Source organism: Falco rusticolus, chromosome 9, assembly GCF_015220075.1.
Source record: "Falco rusticolus isolate bFalRus1 chromosome 9, bFalRus1.pri, whole genome shotgun sequence".
Taxonomy (NCBI): Eukaryota; Metazoa; Chordata; class Aves; order Falconiformes; family Falconidae; genus Falco; species Falco rusticolus.
In genome coordinates this window covers 164,904-184,391 of record NC_051195.1, presented here as the reverse complement: position 1 = coordinate 184,391, position 19,488 = coordinate 164,904, and the positions used below count along the sequence as shown (strand labels likewise).

Below are 19,488 nucleotides of genomic sequence, written 5' to 3'. Positions count from 1 at the left end.
CAGTAGGCCCATAAAGAACAGAAGTCTGAACCATCCATTCTGGGAAGAAACTTGTCTTGTGACAGTAACTTTACTGCCTTTAAAAAAATTAAGTCATCGAAAAGGCTAGAGGGAAATACAGGAATTATAGAAAATATTTGCACATGTATGTTCAGAAAATAAACACCAATTCCTAATTAGTGCAGCCCTGCTGGAGATTTCTGCAAAAGCTGTTCATCTTTGTGGACATCTAGTTTCACCTAATTCCAAATGGTAAATGTCAAGCATGAGACCCATCAGGAAAAGTGAGAGGTCACCAACATTTGGTTATAGGAAAGAATGTACTACCAGAACTCAGTGCTGATCTCACTTTCAGTTTCATCTTGCCAGTTCTCACCTTCTTCTGCCATCACCTGTCAGGCTGGAGCATTATATGAAATAGAGGAAAAATAAATCATAGTCGTAATTCAGTAATAAAGGAATATTTCTCTAAATATTTCCCATAGTAATGGACACTGCCACCAAACTGAACAGCTAAGAAAACAGGGGCATGTCATGTTTGAAAATTTTCAGAAAGCTAGTCAACTATGTACAATTTCTATTAACAACACCTTCCTTTGCTGATGGTGACTCAAAGCATTAAGGTTGAAGATTATGACTGCTGAAGATTATTTCCCTTTTAAGTTCTTGTATCTTCTTAGCTGAGGATATAGGCCTTTACTTCTGAAAGGGGTCTTCCATTTTGTAGGCCTCAATGGTACTGAACTTAACCCTGGCTTACTGTACATATACTCCCTTGACAGTGGAAGAATACATTCTATGGTAGATGTACTACTGTGATTACAGCACTTAATTATCTTTAAATATCTACATATATATAATAATAGCAAGATTCAGGGAATATTGTAATTGATATTTTACATACCAGAAATGTTGTGAACATATCATACTGCATTTTTGTAAGATTAGGATGATCTAAAATTATTTTTGGTACCATAAGTCTTAGGCAACCCTCTGGAAAGCTGCAATTTATTAAATTTGTTTACTCTCTTTTTATACGTAAATGAAGACTTTTGTGACTACTGCTTTTGAAAATGGTACCTACTAGGTTCATGACAGACCACCCATGTTCTGCTCTCACTGGCAAATACCTACTCATTATATGAGCAATGACTGTCTTCCACAGACTGGTAAATGTTTCAGGGCACATACACATACCTTCAGTTTTAACTTTACGTTCTTAAAATCCATGCATATTATTGTATCTATATAAAGACAATTCAGTTGGAGGCATGAATTAATACCCACAAAAAGCTGTTCCTCATGGCTTTACAGCCATTGAGCTGGTCTTCCATCCACAATATATAGAGGAAGGGATTTATATTCATATAGGATGCTTGGCTCCCATCTGACATCTTACTCTTGGATAGCTTTCAGGTCATGCAGTGTGCAAAAGCAGAGTTTAAGAAGGCTTAGCAGGTTGTAAAGCCATTAAATTAGTGTTCAAACTCAGACAAATGGGCTTAAATAGACATGGGAATTATCTTTACAACCATCTCAAATCTGCTCTAATTTCCCTCTGTACAAATACCCACAGCCATCAGCTCCTAAGATTTGGCATCTGCTCTACCACATCCCTTTGCAAGCAAGGGAGACAGACTTACTGAGACCAGCTCTCCTAGCTTTGGAGAAAGTAACATATGTGATGAGAAATCCTGAACGACTGCTTATGGCAGTTTAATTTCAGGGCAGTTACCCTAGGGATTAATGACAGAGCTTCTCTTTTTTTGTTGGTTTTTTGTATCATTTTGTAGCAAACCTGCTGCAGTTCTCCCCTGCAGACCACTTAGAACTACACTTTCCTTGGGCAGCTACCTACTATCCAAATGATGTTCTTGTCCTAGAATATTATCAATAAATTCACCATGATTTTTTTCTCCTCACCTTTTTTAGATTACATAAATTTTAGCTGACCAATTCTTTTCATGCTCAAATATATTATGAAATGTCATTTCTGTTATAAAAGCTAATTGATAATGTGATTTGTTATGTTGCTGAGACATAATTCAGAAAGTTATTTTAAAGACGATACATGGAATAGCACTAACTGTTTAATATTTCTTCTATGAATGGGAACAGTGCAAGGGAACGATGTGGTGCCACGTAGATGAAATATTTTCAGAAGCTTTTATTCTTGTTGTTTGGGCTTGTGCCAATGTCTTTCTAGTAGAGAGCTCATATGTCCTAAGCTGTATGTACTGTAATTTATTCCTTGGTCATTAGTTAGGTGGATTTTTTCCTCCAAGTTGCTTAACAATATATAATATCTTAAAATTAAGAGCTCATACGCAAATAAATGGACAGCATTCTCTAGAATATTCCTCCAAAAAGTCGAAAAATATTTTTTAATAATCCTAATTTAAAACTGGCTTTTTATTTAATAAAAAGTTACTTGCTTAATAGAATAAAAATAATTTCTTCCTTTGTGAGACCCCGGCTGGATTACCGCATCCAGTTCAGGGGTCCCCAGTACAAGAAAGATATGTCCAGAGGAGGGCCAAGGAAACGGTCCAAGGGCTGGAACATCTCCCCTGTGCAAGGAGATCTAATTGCAACCATTCAATACAGAAAGGGGTCTTGCAAGAAAGACAGACTTTTACAAAGGTCGGTAGTGACAGAACAAGGGGCAACAGTTTTAAACTGAGAGAGGGGAGATGTAGATGAGATGTGAGGCAGAAATTGTTCCCCGTGAGGGCGGCGAGGAGCTGGCCCAGGCTGCCCAGAGCAGCTGTGGGTGCCCCATCCCTGGCAGTGCTCAAGGCCAGGCTGGATGGGGCTGGGAGCAGCCTGGACTGGGGGGAGGGGGCCCTGCCCAGGGCAGGGGGGTGGGACTGGGTGGTCTTCAAGGTCCCTTCCAACTGAAACTACTCAATAATTCTGCAATTCTACTTATACAACATTAATACTAGGCCTTACCTTTTTGAATTTGCTATTTGTGTGTATTTAATGAATCGTTTAAAATAATCACATCAGCATTTCATCATGACTATTTCTAGTGCAGTTACTAGGGAGTACTCTTTCTATACAAAACCTTACATGAAATCAACAGTCTTAATTCCATTTCTGTATCTGCAGCTAGAGATTTTGGTTAACTCATTTCATATTCAATGTTAAAGAATGAAGACCTTCAGTATGTCTAACTATGCTATTATTTAATTCTCCAAACAATCTGAAGTCAAGATTCCTCTTCAGGGTCTCATATGTCAGGCCACTACATGATAAACATAGCTCTCTTTGCTCCTTCTGTGCTGCACACAACATTTCTTTTGCTTTCATTGCCACCATGTGTCAACTCACTCTTCGGGGAGAAAGCTTGCTATTGTTAGACCAGATAATCTGCTATGACAGCACTTCACTTTCTGTTGGTTTTTTTCTTGTTTTACTTTGAACCTTGACTTCAACACAGATGATGTTTACCCAAACTTTTGCACAGTCTGTTTGAAATCTGACATGGTTTTCATTCCATGATGACAGAAGACATCTGAGAACCTCTCTATTTTTCTTTCATTTTTTTCACTCCCACTCTCTCCCCTAATTCCAGACTCCGCCTGACTAGGCACCGCCTTATAATTCTCAGCTGATGGCCAAATGACTCAAGAACAAATGGAAACATTTCAATTTGGTCTGGTGAATATGCCCTGAACTGTCTTGTTCCATTTCTTGGAACAGAGTTGGCTGACCCTGAAATTCTAAAGTGAGAACTGTAACATTTCTGCAAAAGCTTCTAAATTGAAGAAAATGTTTGTGTCTGTGACAAAGATGCAAATTTAGGACTTAATTTGCTTCTAAAATTCAGAGACTCATTAGGCATATTACAGTGCATTTATCATTAACTCTAAAGCGGGGTCTTTTTATGTTTCCTAATTAAAACTCAAAATTGTCCTCACAGAGGAGTCCTTCTGCCTAAAATTTCAATCACAGTCTGAAGAATATCAGAAAATGCTAAGCTTTAAGTTGCTTATTCAACTCAAGTTTCTGAAACATAACTTTTCCTTCTCAACCTTTCTTTGCCTGGTTCCATTTGTATTTATTATCTTTAACAGACAAATGTTCTGAACTCTAAACCTGTATCAGCTGAGCTGCTGAAGCTCTCCTCTGTACAAGAAGAAGGTTCTTCTACTTTGTTAAATTGCCATTGTAAATTTAAAAGAAATACAAAAGATGTTAGTCTGTGCTCTTTTTCTTTTGCAATCATTCCAAATGCTACTATACATCAAGTGATGACTTTTGTACAATCTTGTCACTGCACATTCTACAAACATGTGATGAAAGACAAGATATTATTCTGGTACTAATTCCTGAAAGGAATGAACTAGACACCTTCCTATGTCACTGCATAACCACTGTCACCTAAAGTACAGTTATCATCATCTACTCATAGTCCTACTACTATTAATGATTTTACTGACTGATATTTAGCACAGTAATACAGAGAATACTGTCTTAATATCCCAGGCAATTTGGTTATAACTACACTTCATGGCCCTAAGTCAATTATTTTTTAATGCCTCAGAAATGCCAATTAGACATATTATGCAATTATGTATGCCACCACTTTTACTATACTTACGCAGCATCCATTGCTGATTTGTAAGTATTCTGCCACGGTTTCTCTGATTATTATTTCCAACATCTTACTCTCAAGTAAAGCTTACAGGTCTGAAGTTTCCTGGATAAGGCCATTATTCTTTATCGATGTTTCCTGATAAAGTAGTGCTGTCAGACTGTAAAGAAATTTTTGGTCATACTCATTCATCTTTCTGACAGAGGTTGTTGCAATGTAGTTAGGGCTAAAGTATCAGATACAAATGTGAAAATTTCTGGAGAAAAACCTTTGGTAGATTAAGTTATTTCCATCAGTTTCATAAATAAAACCACAGTAGTAAACTCCTGAAGAAGCCCATTGTACCTGGGTATCAATGGTTTTTTCTAACCTTTGCAATCTTGCAGTTTTTATCCTGTATTATTCTCAAAGAACAACACTGTCATTTCTGAAGCATCAAAACTTTTCTGGATTTTACTATTTTTTAAATTTCTTATTTCAAGAAGGTGGAAGTTAATATAAATTCATCAAAACTGTAGAAAGGCAGACAAGTCTTCATGATTCCCACTGAACAGATTTTTTTTCAAAGCCTTTTATGTTACAGGTAAAGAGACAGCACTAGAAAGATGGCATTCCAGGTAAAAAATGCCATTAACAGCAGGGAAATAAAATTTCATAGCAATGAATGTGCTGGAGAATGATGTGGACATTAATCTAGAAAATAATTAAAGAAATTAACAATATTGTGGAAATTTGCTGTACTGAACAGCAAGTGTGGATATTTGCTTCATTCAAGATAATTTCTTCTTCAAACTTGGAAATACTTGAGCTTCCCAAATACCATGCATGGGATTTTAAAAAAGCAGCTGCTTAATACTGATGCAATGAAAAGGCACCTGGTAAGACCTAAAAATAAACAAACAAATAAATGTGAGAACCTGGGGAAAGGGACTCAGGCCAGTATCTGGTGAAACATGGCAAGTTCAGAGACTTGAAAATATCTTACACTGACTAATTCCTTAATTTTTAGGCTGAACAACTTAAGTACAGTCTATGATCTCTTCTTTACTGAATTTGTATTGTTACCAAATGCCCTGATACATGCCATAAAAAATATATGTCCTATGTCTAAATAAAGAAGAAAATTATGTATAAAGGGAATAAAAATCATGCATGTTATGGAACACAGCTTGACAGAGCAGCTACAGTTCATATAAGGTCATCTAATTAAATTGTGAGACCAAGGGGGAAAGAAGTACACATTTATATTCTATTGTGTACATAAAAGAAGTATTTTGCATGTCATGTTTTTGTAATTATGGTCTATATAGCCGTATAACTCTTACCAGGTTCTAATTAAGTATAGCACAGCACGTAGTCAAAACCAGTATATTTTCAGTGCCATTTTAATGCTCTATCAGGAACACAAAAAAATTTATCACAGGCAGCAGACCATCACCATTTTATTGGGAAAAAGAAGAAGAGACTCTTGAAATGGTTTTAGTTGCAACTATGATCAAAGCTTTGTATTTTCCATAAGTGTTAAATTAATTTACATTTATTTCTACTGTTATGACTACAAATAAGGTTCTAAAATATGTATTTTAAAAATGCATTGCTTATTAACAAAGCATGTTACAAAATCTAAACATGTAATAATCTTATTTGGGATTTTGGAATAATTTAATATATCTTCCTGTGTTATTCAGGAAAACTACAGAGAAATGAGGAAAACAAAGCTTATTAAACATTTTATTTAATACCACCTTGTTTTCTAATTAAACTACAACTACAACCATGAAAAAATTAAAAATCAATTATCTCAGAATAAGGTGACTTGGAAAATTTTTCAGATATGCTCCTGGTAAATCTTCCATGTAAAAATAAAATACATCAAGGAAAAGTTTTTCCAAATAGAAGTACTGAAAATGATACATTCCAATTCCACTCCTGCATCAATGCCCAAAATTACTAGCCTAATTTCCTTTAAGATGTGTCAGTATTCTCCTTTTAAGGGATTCGCTGAGTTCAGAAAATTTTGGACTACTAACTGCAATATGTTCTTTGATATTTTCCTGACACTTATTCTAATAATTTCTGTTTACATCTGAAAAAAGAGATCAGTCAATCAGCAAAATGTACGTTTTCTTAAGCTCACCTCTCCTTAGGCCATACAGAAATAAGTATCTGCCACACCTTTAAATGCAAAGTGTGCCCTATGCACAGTGTAGTGGTATTCCTGGTATGAAAAATCTGCCACAATTACATAATAATTACATTCGGTAAACCATATAGCACACAATTTAAAAATGATGGATGAGTTGCAGGAAGATTTGAGGAAGTGTAAATCGTCTGTTCTTCTGCTTTGTCTCCTGAAGAGCTGTGAGAATCCACTTCCACTATAAAAATATTTTAAAAACATTATTATTTCTGAATGTGACTGAATATAAGAATGCTTTAAGTGCAGTAATTTAACATATCTTCTCTTTGATTAATGTGTGGTTCTTTTACATTCTTTTACATTCTTATTATAATAACTGCCACTATATCCAAGAAGCATTTTCTGAAAAAACACAAAACACTTCTGATCTGAACTTTCTCTGTTCAATTCTATGACAGTGAAGTTATAACTAAAATTCATTTTATTTACCCTTGTTTTAAGAGGTAAGTTCTATACAATGAAAAATATCTATGTAATTTTATAAGCAGTATATTAAAAATTGTTTTACTCAAAAATCCTTCTCCCCTTTCCAAACAGATGCCAGGTGGAATTTCATATATATAGCATGCCCTTTACAATGAAGACTTGTCTAATCACTGCAGGTTCGACTTATCTTTTTGCAGTCTATAGTCCATATCATTTCTATTGCTCATGTCATGCTCCTGATGTAACTTTTCAGTCACACTACATCATTTTGTAACAGTTCAGTGGAGCATAAATTTTAGCTTTTGGTCAGCTATGACAAAGTCTCCCCCAAAATTTTATGTATGTAAAATACAGCTACTCCAATTATAATACTGTATCAGTGGCCTTCTCACTCTCAATTCTTTTAAGAAGCATCACAAAAATTTGTCATAGCTCATCTGAAAGACTTCACTTACACCTGTGAACTAAACACAGGCCTACCAGGTTCTAGTTAACATTCACTGCCAGTCTTTTGTATTAAGCTCTTTAATTCTTACTTTTAATGGAATCCCTTTCCCTGTGAATATTACTCTTTTGAAGAATACGGACTGTCTGCCCAGTTGTTCTACCGATGCTCAACAAATCTAGAAAGAAATGTTAGTTTCTGTGAGTCTTTAATGAAAGTTTTGAAAAACAAGAAAATATCAACCATACATCCTGATGTCTTCACATGTAAAATTTAGTGGAAAAGGATATCTTTACAGATGTAGTTTTGTATCTCTGAAGATGAGTTATCTCCAGCCTTTGTTTTCCCCATAGTTTATGTAACTATAGATTGCCAAGTCCTAGGGCACTACTCACCGTAGAAATCCTATTCTTACAATATGACCATAAACAAATCCCCACTAAAGCTCATAAAAGTAGGTTAATGTTCTGTTTGAAAGATCAACCTGTCAACAACATGGTGGCTCCTGCAGGCAGTTTACCTCCTATGGAAACTCCTGGCAAAATTTTGTGAGAGACAAAGAAAGAAGAGATGGGAGACAAGTACATACACACACACCTCCGTGGCTGTATACATACAAATGTCTGAAACAATATACATGCAAACGATGACAAATACAAATACTTACTCTTGGACAAAATTTCTAGCCTTTCTGCATTCTCTTGCAAGGTAGTGTACCACTGGTTGGCTATTATAGAACGAACACCAGTAAGGCTCAGAAGCACTGCTGTCTCTGTTGGTGTCTCTATAGCAGTTTGTAGACAACTAAAGAAAATCAAAAGTATGCGATCAATGAACTAAACCCGCACATAATATATCAAAAAATATAACTAAACACACAATGCATCTTAATATAAAAGGGAATGCCAGACTGCATTTTCTTGTACACTGACCATAAAGTTTTTTCTAATGTTCTTACAGTACCTTAAATTTAGTACAAAGAATTTAGCTTACTTTCTCTCTACACCTTTTCATGATGCAATCTTATCATGTGGATTGCTCCCTGTCACATTATTGTTCTGGGCATCTCAGGAAATGTGAAAGGAGGACTAACACACTAACTTTGACAAAATACGGCAGAATACCCTTCATAAGACAGTAAAAATGTTGGGAATCAGGTGAAAAGACTTGTTAAGTTCTACTTAAGTTGCTAAAGGGAAACATAAAATATTGCAGGAACTGAAAGTTTGATCTTTGTCTTAAGCACGGCATTAATTTGGAGGCTTAAAAGCAAATCACTTCTGAAGCTGGATTAGGGTTTTTGCTGCTCAATATGTAAGTAAGCATCTTTGGTATTATTGTTTTAGTGATGGGAGAGGATTGATACTCTGTAGGGTTGGAAGTGCAGTAAAGTGAAGGCTGAATTTTGTTTTTATTAGCTTCTGCTTTTCATGGAGACTTTATCAGAACATGGTAATTAAAAGTTTTTTGCAATCTTTTGGGGAGATGCTATCTGATTGTCTATCCAGTTATGTGACTTAGTTTTAACTGAATGTTATTCTAAATGTTCTAGAAGCTTTTAGACTTAAAAAAAAGTCCTGTTGATAAATTACAATCTATTAAAGTGAGACTTCAAAAGTTCAGAGTTGGAAAAACTAGTTTAAGGATTTGTACCTTGTTTTGGTTTAGGAAATGGCTGTTTGGGGGAGCTGAAAAATGATATTAAAAATAAAAGCCTGAGAAGTTGTTTAAACCCTCAGAGATCTTTATATTTACATATGTAGGTGTGTGTATAAACTATCTTACACAATTCATTTTAACTTTTATATTGTTGCACTAATTAAGCAGTATTTTAAGAGAGGAAGTATTTCTTTTTCATGGAATGAATAATCAGAGAAGTCAAGAGGTATTTATGCAACCCTAATAGGACTGGTTATATGATTTAATTGGCTGCAGAACTACAGCAGTCCCAAAAGTTACATGAAAAAGATTTTTATATGATCTGTGTTAAGAGAACAGAATAGAACAGAACAGAATATTTTCAGTTGGAAGGGACCTAGAACGACCATCTAGTCAAACTGCCTGACCACTTCAGGGCTGATCAACAGCTAAAGCATGTTAAGGGCATTGTCCAAATGCCTCTTAAACACCGACAGGCTCGGTGCATCAACCACCTCTCCCGGAAGCCTGTTCCAGTGTTTGACCACCCTCTTGGTAAAGGAAATGCTTCCTAATGTCCAGTCTGAAGCTCTCCTGAAGCAGCTTTGAACCACTCCCACGCATCCTGTCCCTGGATCTGAGGGAGAAGAGATCTGCACCTCCTTCTCCACGTCCCCTCCTCAGGAAGCTGCAGAGAGCAATGAGGTTGTTCCTCAGCCTCCTTCTCTCCAAACTAGACAAACCCAGAGTCCTCAGCCGCTCTGCAGAAGACATGCCTTCCAGCCCTTCACCAGCTTGCTTGCCCACCCTCCTCTGGGCACATTCAAGGACCTTCACATCCTTCTTAAACTGTGGGGCTCAGCACTGCACACGGTATTTGGGGTGAGGCCACACCAATGATAAATACATCGGCACAATCCCCTGTCTGACCAACTGGCTATGCTGTGTCTGATGCACCCCAGGATGCGGTTTGCCCTCTTGGTGCCAGCGCACACTGCTGGCTCCCACTGAGCCTGCTGCCAGCTGGCACCCCCAGCTCCCTTTCTGCAGGACTGCTCTCCAGTCACTCCTCTCCCTGTTTTGACTTGTGCCCAGCGTTACTCTGTCCCTGAACAGGGTGCAGAACCCAGCATTTGTTCTTAAATTTCATGGCACTGATGATTGCTCAATGCTCCAATCTATGTAGATCCCTTGCAAGGCCTCTTGTCCCTCCAGAGTATAATTGGGTTATCTGAAAACTCAGCATAGACTAAATAACTCACGAATAAAATTAGGACACTAGAACTATTCTTCTTGCTTTTAATACCTTAAAAGTTATTTGTAGTGTGCCATCTGTCAAGTATTCCTAATAAACATACAATAAAAGTATATAAAACCTGACACTTGTCAACCAAAAAGCAAGGAAAATACTGAGGTGCTTTTAAAAGCTATAAGAGATCAGATTAATAACATTCAAGATTTTGAACAGGTTATTTTAACATGACATAGTAATTTATTTAAATTTAAAAATGGCTGACAAACTGTTCAGTGTATGAAACCTTAGACTCTTAACAGTTTATCTGTTAAAGGGCACTTTTATATATTAATTAGAACATTTTGAGAATCTTGAATTCAGAATTGGGTGGTATGTGTAATATGTAATACAGCAATGTTTCTGTGTTGCATTTTCTTGATCATTGCTTTGTAACAGAGCTTTCACCCTTTTTATCCCTATGTAAAGAATGAAGCTACAAGATAAAGAGGCTAACTTCTCCCTTAGGTGTAGATATGAGCCCTTCTACTTGCAGAAGTAAATGACATTATTTGTAACTCAAAATTTTAACTTTGCTTTGAAATAAAAATAATTTGCCTTACCGTGGAGTTTACCAAAATAAACTTTATCTTACCTTTTGTGGATACCAGACTCTGTAATTCTTTGATAACTTTCCTTTGATCTCACCAGATCTAGAATTATCATCAAATGGCATTCTGGAAAAAATATGTTACAGTAATGGTATTTGCACTAATAAGAATGCCCAAGATAATTAATACAAGTCAGTCAGGCCTTTCCTAAGGTGATGAATTTCTTGAACACATAGAATATAAAATTTATGTATTTCAGCAAAAATTGTCAAGTATTAAGTAAATGAACACTAATAAAGCCATCCTAACCTTATATGATGCAATTCTGCTACACTTTTCCACAGTGTTTTGCAGGTTTTTTTCCTGTGCCACCTTAGTATAACTAAGAATGAAGTCCATGTACCATCTTATTACAGGCTACCAATCTATATGACTCACTTCTGTAGTTACAAACTCTTGTCAGAGTTTATGGTATGCAGGTATGGAAATGTTATCCGTGCAGCTCCTCTCCACAAGTTAAGACCAAGTTACATTTCAAACACTCCTTATATTCCTTAAAGGCCTCCAGTGAAATAACTTAGAATACTCTCAAAATTAAAACAGCTTTCCCTACTGTTTGGTTTGCTGTAGCTTAAATCTGAGGTTAACAGCTGCAGAGGTTGTTCTTAAAAATAAAAAATACTTTGATATCAAATACTAAATTCCATAGAAAAGGAGAAGAGTTACCAGGAAAACCATCAGATGATGATTCAGTTTTTGGAACTTAAGAAATTCCAACATTTGGAAATGGAGAAAGACTAAATTTCATTGTGAGGCATAACAAGAAAGCTGGGCAGCAGAATGACATCTGTATTGTGCAGTTTTTCCCAATTAAAAATCTGGATCTTGAAAAAAGCTCTTAATTGCTAACATCAATACTATGATATGATACAGTACGAAATAAACACAACTGAGAACAAAAGGCGGTGTAATTAAAAAAATATTTTTCAGTGTGCTTATCTCACTTGCAATGTTCATAGCAACCAGTCTGTCGAGTAAAATATGAGACACGAATCTCTCCATCCCGTAGAACAGAAATGCACTGCAGTTTGTCAGCAGCTGCTCCCACTCAGCTTGGCTGAAAGGAAGGAAGAAGTATGTTACTTTCATGTTACTATTTTACAAGAATATTTTTCAGAAATTATCCATAGCAAACATTCCAGTGTTACTTACTCTGGAAATATTTATAAGGAAAGTCAACATGCAAAGCAAGGAGATAAACAAGACTGCAGACTTCAATTGGAAGTGTAATAACTTATAGACTATTAATAGTAATTATTTTAATACAGAGGTATACTTAGTGTAGTAACATCTCACAGTAAACATGAGGCATAGTGTATTTTTAGATAAATAATCGATGTATGCACTGTACAGCTTTGAAATTCCAGTATTTAGTCTAACATTCAACAGGAGTGTTTATGTATGCACCCATCAGGATATGAAGAAATTAGGTTTTGAAGAGAGATGCTGCCTAGCTGGCAGCAAAAACTATGCCGTTTGAGAAGTAACAATCTTTGTTACGAAGGAACAGTAAAGCACCTACATATTGATTTTACCTAAGTAGAGACTATTTCAAAGGACTGATTAAACTAGCAGTTACAAAGGAAGGTACAGCGATGACTGTGCTGACTCACAGGACTTGTCACTTATTGACCTCTTGAGATCCCTGTGACCTTAAAAGTAAAGTACTTTATAAAGAACCAAGTGTGTTTATGAATAAACTCCATAAAATGCTAATCACGATCAGATGCTTGAAATTGCAAACTGTGAGAGGTACCTTCACCACTTTGCTTCAGGAATCTGTGCTCCAATCATAGAGTTGATTCAGTGTGCATGGAGGTGCTACAGGTTTTAATATTTGGATTTAAAACCAATTATGAACAAAGCCAGAAATTACATTTATGCTCACACATAGTTGGAATACTCATCAAAGACTGCACAAGTAGACTCTTGGTCAAAATTGGATTATCTACATATACTGTAACCTTCACACAACCAATCTAGCTAATCACTTCGTAGGCACTGTATTTCAGATCCCTAAAATACTGTGTCTACAAATCTAAATATGCATTTGAAACAAAGACAATGGTTAGCTATGTGTTTACCATTGCAGCAAAATGTGACCCTGTTTTATGACTGAACCCTCTGGCAATAGGCACAATTTTAAAAAAGAAACATGGATAAAACATGAAAGCACATAGAATATTACAAACCTTGGAACATGTACATTGCCTGTAATTCCTTCCCACTGTATTGTAAATAAGTCATGGTATTTTTCTAGGATTTCCTTTATTTTCTGGGAAGGACTCAAAGCTTCTGCAAGAACAGAATGTCATCATTATGAGCTTAACATGCTACAAAGCATCTTGGGCAATCTTAATTTTAATAATTTTAAAGTGACAATATTTAGGGGGGGGTCGGTCATCATTAGATCTTAAGTTTTTTGAAACCTAAGTCTGGCTTTTAAAACTGCATCAATTGTGTCATTTTCTGGGTAAAATTGTTTGTAATTCCCATTTGAAAGGAGTATGTCTTAAGTGACAAATATTATTTGGTAGACAGGTTAAAGATTTTAAAAGCACAAAATAGAAACTTGTAGAAAACTGTAAAGAGCTGAAAACACCAGCACTGCTCATGCAGTTCTGTTCCAGAAGCTCAGGGAGGACTTAAGTAGATGGAGAAAATAAGTGAATTTCCAGAGCCCTGCATTCACAAAGGACTCTGAACCCAACTCTGCTCTCCAAAGACATCGTATATTCAATGATAATTCTTTTTTTTTTCTGACTACTTTTCCATACCACTGTAAATTAATACACTCCAGATACTGAGCACATGGTAAATGGTGTTTTATTTTGATCTGCTGTGAAGAAGAAACTGCACACATATGGGCACATACTCTATTACGCTACTGACTGTTCAGTCGCTTCTTTTGTGTCAAGTTTAGGTTTAATAACCATATTAATTAAAAACCTCCATTAAATCAGTTTTTGGCATTTGATATATATGCAATTTGGTTAATGAATGTGAATCAGTTAAACTATTGCACACACTGGGAAAAAACTGAGGTAAAATTGTATTCTTGAAGTGTTGGTGTCAGACTGAATTATCATATCCAGAGGAGAGCAACAGAGCTGGTGAAGGCCTGGAAGGCATGTCATCATACCATATCACAGAATCACAGAATGGTTTGGGTTGGAAGGGACCTTAAAGGCCACCCAGTTCCCAGCCCAGGCTGCTCCCAGCCCCATCCAGCCTGGCCTTGAGCTGCCAGGGATGGGGCATCCACAGCTGCTCTGGGTAGCCTGGGCCAGCGCCTCGCCACCCTCAGAGTAAAGAATTTCCCTGAAAAAAAAGGCTGAGGACTCTGGGTTTGTCTAGTTTGGAGAGAAGGAGGCTGAGGAACAACCTCATTGCTCTCTGCAGCTTCCTGAGGAGGGGACGTGGAGAAGGAGGTGTGGATCTCTTCTCCCTTGGATCCAGGGAGAGGATGTGTGGGAATGGTTCAAAGCTGCTTCAGGAGAGCTTCAGACTGGACATTAGGAAGCATTTCCTTTACCAAGAGGGTGGTCAAACACTGGAACAGGCTTCCGGGAGAGGTGGTTGATGCACCGAGCCTGTCGGTGTTTAAGAGGCATTTGGACAATGCCCTTAACATGCTTTAGCTGTTGATCAGCCCTGAAGTGGTCAGGCAGTTTGACTAGATGGTCGTTCTAGGTCCTTTCCAACTGAAAATATTCTGTTCTGTTCTAGTCTAGGGTAATGCAGTAAGTGCCTACTGCCTTGATAAATACATTCCAAAAGGAATTAATAACCCTCTCAAATATCCTTATAGGATTGTGTCTGTCATTGTACCCTTCACCTTTGAAAGGACTGCAAAACCTACATATAACACATGCTTTATCTGCAGTCTTTAGCTTTAGAATTACTCTGCACGTTTGGTGAGTCTGACTGCTCCTGTCCCAGTCCATTCTCACTCAGTACCATTTGTTCCAAGCCCATTCATGGCCTTCAAGCAGATTTCTTGTATAACAAAGATGATCATACAAAGCAGCAAATCCTTTCATATAATCTATATCGTTCCCTACACTTCTGATACTGTATCTTAATGGCGCATCTTTGAAAAATTAAAAATGCTATAACAAGTTCTTGAAAGTAAATGTATGTTTTTAATTGGATTACATAGTAAGAAAAGTTACTCAATCGATTATTTTCTTGGTGATATTAGGTCAATAGTTAGTGATATGAAAGAAATAATAAGACAATCTAATGTATTTCCTGAACCTGAACAGGTTATAGTGTTTCACTGATGCACCATTTGACAGGTGAGAAGCATTACTGTTCTGATGAAAAGCTGAACTTTTTTGTCAAGATCTTAATGTCATGACTTCTTTTTTGGTTACAAAGATTTCAGAATTACATTGATAGTCTGTGGAGAAAATATTATTTAATATAAATTACCTGCCCCTCTTCCTTCATTGTAGGGGTCCACAATATCTGATAAACCGTTAAGTGTAAACAATGCAATATAAACAACAAAAAAGAAAGTTTACCTGATATACTTAGTTAATTGTGAAAGGATACATTTAAAATTATGAGTATCAACAGCCAAGCAATTAGAGGGTAAATCACGATCAACTGGTGCCTGTAATTAAAAAGAATATATATTCTATTACATCCAGAAGTCTCAATCAAATATTAACAATATTGCATTCTTTGTGTCAAACAACTAATAAAAGGATGTTCTAAAGTTTTGAAGGTAGGATTAAAAGTAGCATGATACTCAATTATCAGTGGAAATTAAAAGCATATTCTGCATATACATACATTACCTATATATACACGTGTGCGCAAGTATACAGAGATATATATGCATATATATATTTATACAAATACGTGCATACACTGTACAAAATATTGCTGGGGGAACCATGTGCGTAATTTTAAGCAGCTCCTTGGTGGGTTGTTAAATACATCACATTTACACAGAAAGTATGATTTTTCAAAGAAATAACTCTGCCATTATTGCAAAATCAACAAGAAGCAAAATTCTTATGGACTTAGGTGATATTTATTCCACTTCAGAATTCTAGCACATTAATGAGAATCTATGCAAGCCATTTCTAGCTCTTTAACACTTTTTACATTAAAAAAAAAGTTACTCTTATTAAGTTTATTTTTAAAAAGTGGAAAGTTCACCATTTTGAGATTCTTTTTCCAATAAGCTTTTGGTTTTGTTTCTTTAGATACTTCAACATCTGTTTTAACTTCAGCCTCTGTGGAATTGAAGAGAACAGATTTTTGTTTAAGATACAGGCAGTTTTAGAAAATACAACTATCTTGAAGGACTACTTATATTTATTATGATGTAATAATAGTAACAGATTAAACTAGAAAAATAAAAATTAATTTCACATCACAGCAAGGCAAAGATATTCCCCAAACTCTCCTGCCTAAAAATAATGGCTTGAAAGTGGAAAACAAGCAAGAGATGTGATCCCTTAGACTTAGATTCCTTAGAAATGCTTCATTACTTTGCAGATTTAGGGTAGAGTGAAATAGTGATTACCAAAGCACTTTCTAAGCCTATTGCTTTATCTGTTCATTGTTGATATTATTGGCAAAACTGAAGCTTCTGAGAAACATGCAGAGATTGAAAGGGAAAAGAAAGTTTCACATTTTAATCTGATTTTTTATTTCTTTAAGGGATCTTTTAAAAGCACAGAAACTTGACTTATATTTCTCACTATATATATGACTATCACTCAAAGTGCATGTCTCAGCCAGTTATCACTGGAGTGCACTGCAAGTTCGTGGAAGTTTATGATACGCATTTTTACTCATATGGCTAGTTTATCTCTCCTCATTCAGTGGCTACTTTCATAATTGCATGAATAGAGACTTTTCAACTATGCTTTCTCTCATTTATGCACTTCTAAAATTATGCAACCATAAGAAATTTCACTTAAAAACCCCCAAAAAACAGAAATGGAAAAAACCTCCCACATGTTCTAAAACTCCTATTTCTAACATACCCCTAACAGTATATGAATGGGTATGTAGACTAAAAATACTCTCATCTGAGATTATTCACTACTTTTTCCCTTTAGAAAGGAGGGGTGAAATGGAAAAACTGAGGACAGCTTATACCAAAGGTGCTAAATATTACAGATATGAACACAGTACAAGAACCTCTCTGGAAGGCATGAAATATTCAGATATGAACACAACAGAAGAACTTCTCTGGAACAGAATACCTTCATGGCAGGGAGTGAGATTTTCTAAAATTAGCCTATTTTTTAGCTTAGGTCCACTAGTTTTAATAATTTACTTTAAGATGTGGTTTTGACTTCAGATTTTTAACTGCAGTAACAGAAGGTATATTTGATTCATACATGAAACTGCTTAATGCCTGCTTTTATTACTCACTTTTAGAATAAATGAATTTTAAGATATCATAAGGACAAGATTACCAACAGTCCAAGTACCTCACTTAACAAACTCATTTCACTCCAGTTTATATAGGGTGTGTCTCCAGTAATGAGAGACATCCATAAAGCCTGTGGGATCTTGATTTAGCTCATGCATAGCGTCAGAATCGCTGGATTGACCTGAGCCCTTAATGTTATCTTAGCTATACAGACAGGACATAGTTCAACGATTAAAAGTTTTTCACATTTGATATTTTGAGCTTATTTGAGTCTTACGCTAATGTTAAAGAAAATCAACAGAAGTCTAAATTCTTATTTCAATTTTTTCAGTACAGCTGGAAACAGCTTTGAAGAGTTTAAGACCATACTTTGTATAACTGAAACTCTGCAAGACATTTTAGATCCATAATTCTTTAACATGTAGAGTTTATTTTAAATTAGCTAACACTGCAACTATAGTAAGTCTACTGTACTATCTATTCCATCTAAAGTAGTGGAAACCTACTGTATGTGGCATTCTTCCAGTAAAACATAATACTTACAATTTAAATAATAAGAACAGTGTATTATCTCGTTTGCTGCATCATTAAGCTAATCTAAAGAATGCTTATCTAACAGTACCTGAGGCAGCCAGATGTTCTCGATTGTAGAGAATCTGGAGTGAAAAATCTCTGGACACAGAACTTATTCCTTCCGCTTTAAAGATACTCAGAGCTTCCAAAGGCAATTCCATCAATAACTTATCTCCTAGTATTACCACACACAATCCTAAGTCCGTAGGTGTACCTGAAGAAATGTGACAGAACACAACTGAGATTTAGAAGTTCTCAATATGTGTATCAATAAATGAAAGCAGATTAAAACCCTAAATTTCCTCTACTGTATGACACCTGAACTCCATTTTACTGTGGATTAAGTGCATTATGCAAAAATATTTCTTTTGATGCCATTACTCCCAAGATGTTGTCAAGTTTCTATGCATATGCATTCGTGTGCACATGGGGAAAAATATCCCCTTATAAATAACCAGACATCTCAGAATTAAGTCCAGGTGTACTGCAGTGTATTGAGGAAAATGGTGTTTGGAAATGCAAAATTGCCTTAGAAGTGTTTGGCTAAACAAGGAGTTCTTATTCCATACTAACTGTCTTTCTGTAGGAAACTTTTTGTTTCTGTTAGTACCGAGTATCATTCTGACAGTATTTTCCTGTTCTACAGAGAAACAACAAATACATGGAAGAGAAGTTATGAGGTCTTTGCAGAATGGCAGAAGCAGCCAGCTGCCAGATTGCAGAATTACAGAATCACAGAGTGGTTTGGGGTTGAAATGGTCCTTAAAGATCATCTTGTTCCAACCCCCCTGCCAGGGGCAGAGGCACCTTCCACTAGACCAGGTTGCTCAAAGCTCCACCCTCCTAGCCTTGAACACAGCCTCCCTGGACAACCTGTGCCAGTGTCTCAGAAATAAATTTTTGCAGGTAAAAGCAAATGCAAATGTTTATCTTTTTCTAGTAATTTTTAACTGAGAAACTTCACTGCTCCCCACCATAAAGCAAAAAACTCATCCCCAAAGCAAGCCATGGACTTGATTGCCTCTTCTCTTGGAACACGTTTAGGGACATATTCCAGCATTAGGCTTGCATTAGGCAAAAAACCTGTGAGAATCCATACAGTAAAAAGCAGGAAAAGACCACATAAAAGAGATCAACAGACTTAAGATCTTAAGTCTTTCTCTTGGCCTTTCTCCTGAAAAGATTTGTTTGTCATAAACCCATTTTATTTAGCTTTCTAAAGCCTGTATAGTTTGGAAGCCTGTAAATACATGCAGAAGAATAGCTCCATCCAGTGTATAAATAATCTCTTTGGA

The 19,488-nt window shown here is 36.1% G+C and overlaps 1 protein-coding gene across 8 annotated transcripts in view; it reads right to left on the bottom strand.

The window, feature by feature from the left end:
* Positions 1–6,032: 6,032 nt before the first annotated feature.
* Positions 6,033–19,488, bottom strand: part of CFAP46 (cilia and flagella associated protein 46) — an 80,732-nt gene continuing 67,276 nt past the window's right edge. For 5 of the 8 annotated variants that reach the window (XM_037399422.1, XM_037399425.1, XM_037399427.1 and 2 more), the window contains 10 exons: positions 18,243–18,407; positions 16,390–16,466; positions 15,775–15,835; positions 15,652–15,687; positions 13,407–13,509; positions 12,159–12,271; positions 11,199–11,280; positions 8,342–8,478; positions 7,766–7,852; positions 6,033–6,981 (listed from right to left, as the gene is read on the bottom strand). In XM_037399422.1, coding sequence (XP_037255319.1) covers positions 6,845–6,981; positions 7,766–7,852; positions 8,342–8,478; positions 11,199–11,280; positions 12,159–12,271; positions 13,407–13,509; positions 15,652–15,687; positions 15,775–15,835; positions 16,390–16,466; positions 18,243–18,407 — 998 coding nt within the window. In that variant the 3' untranslated portion in view covers positions 6,033–6,844. Of the gene's footprint in view, positions 6,982–7,765; positions 7,853–8,341; positions 8,479–9,827; positions 10,001–11,198; positions 11,281–12,158; positions 12,272–13,406; positions 13,510–15,651; positions 15,688–15,743; positions 15,836–16,389; positions 16,467–18,242; positions 18,408–19,488 lie in introns of those variants that run through there. The other 3 variants (XM_037399428.1, XR_005106096.1, XM_037399429.1) reach the window with 3 other exon arrangements.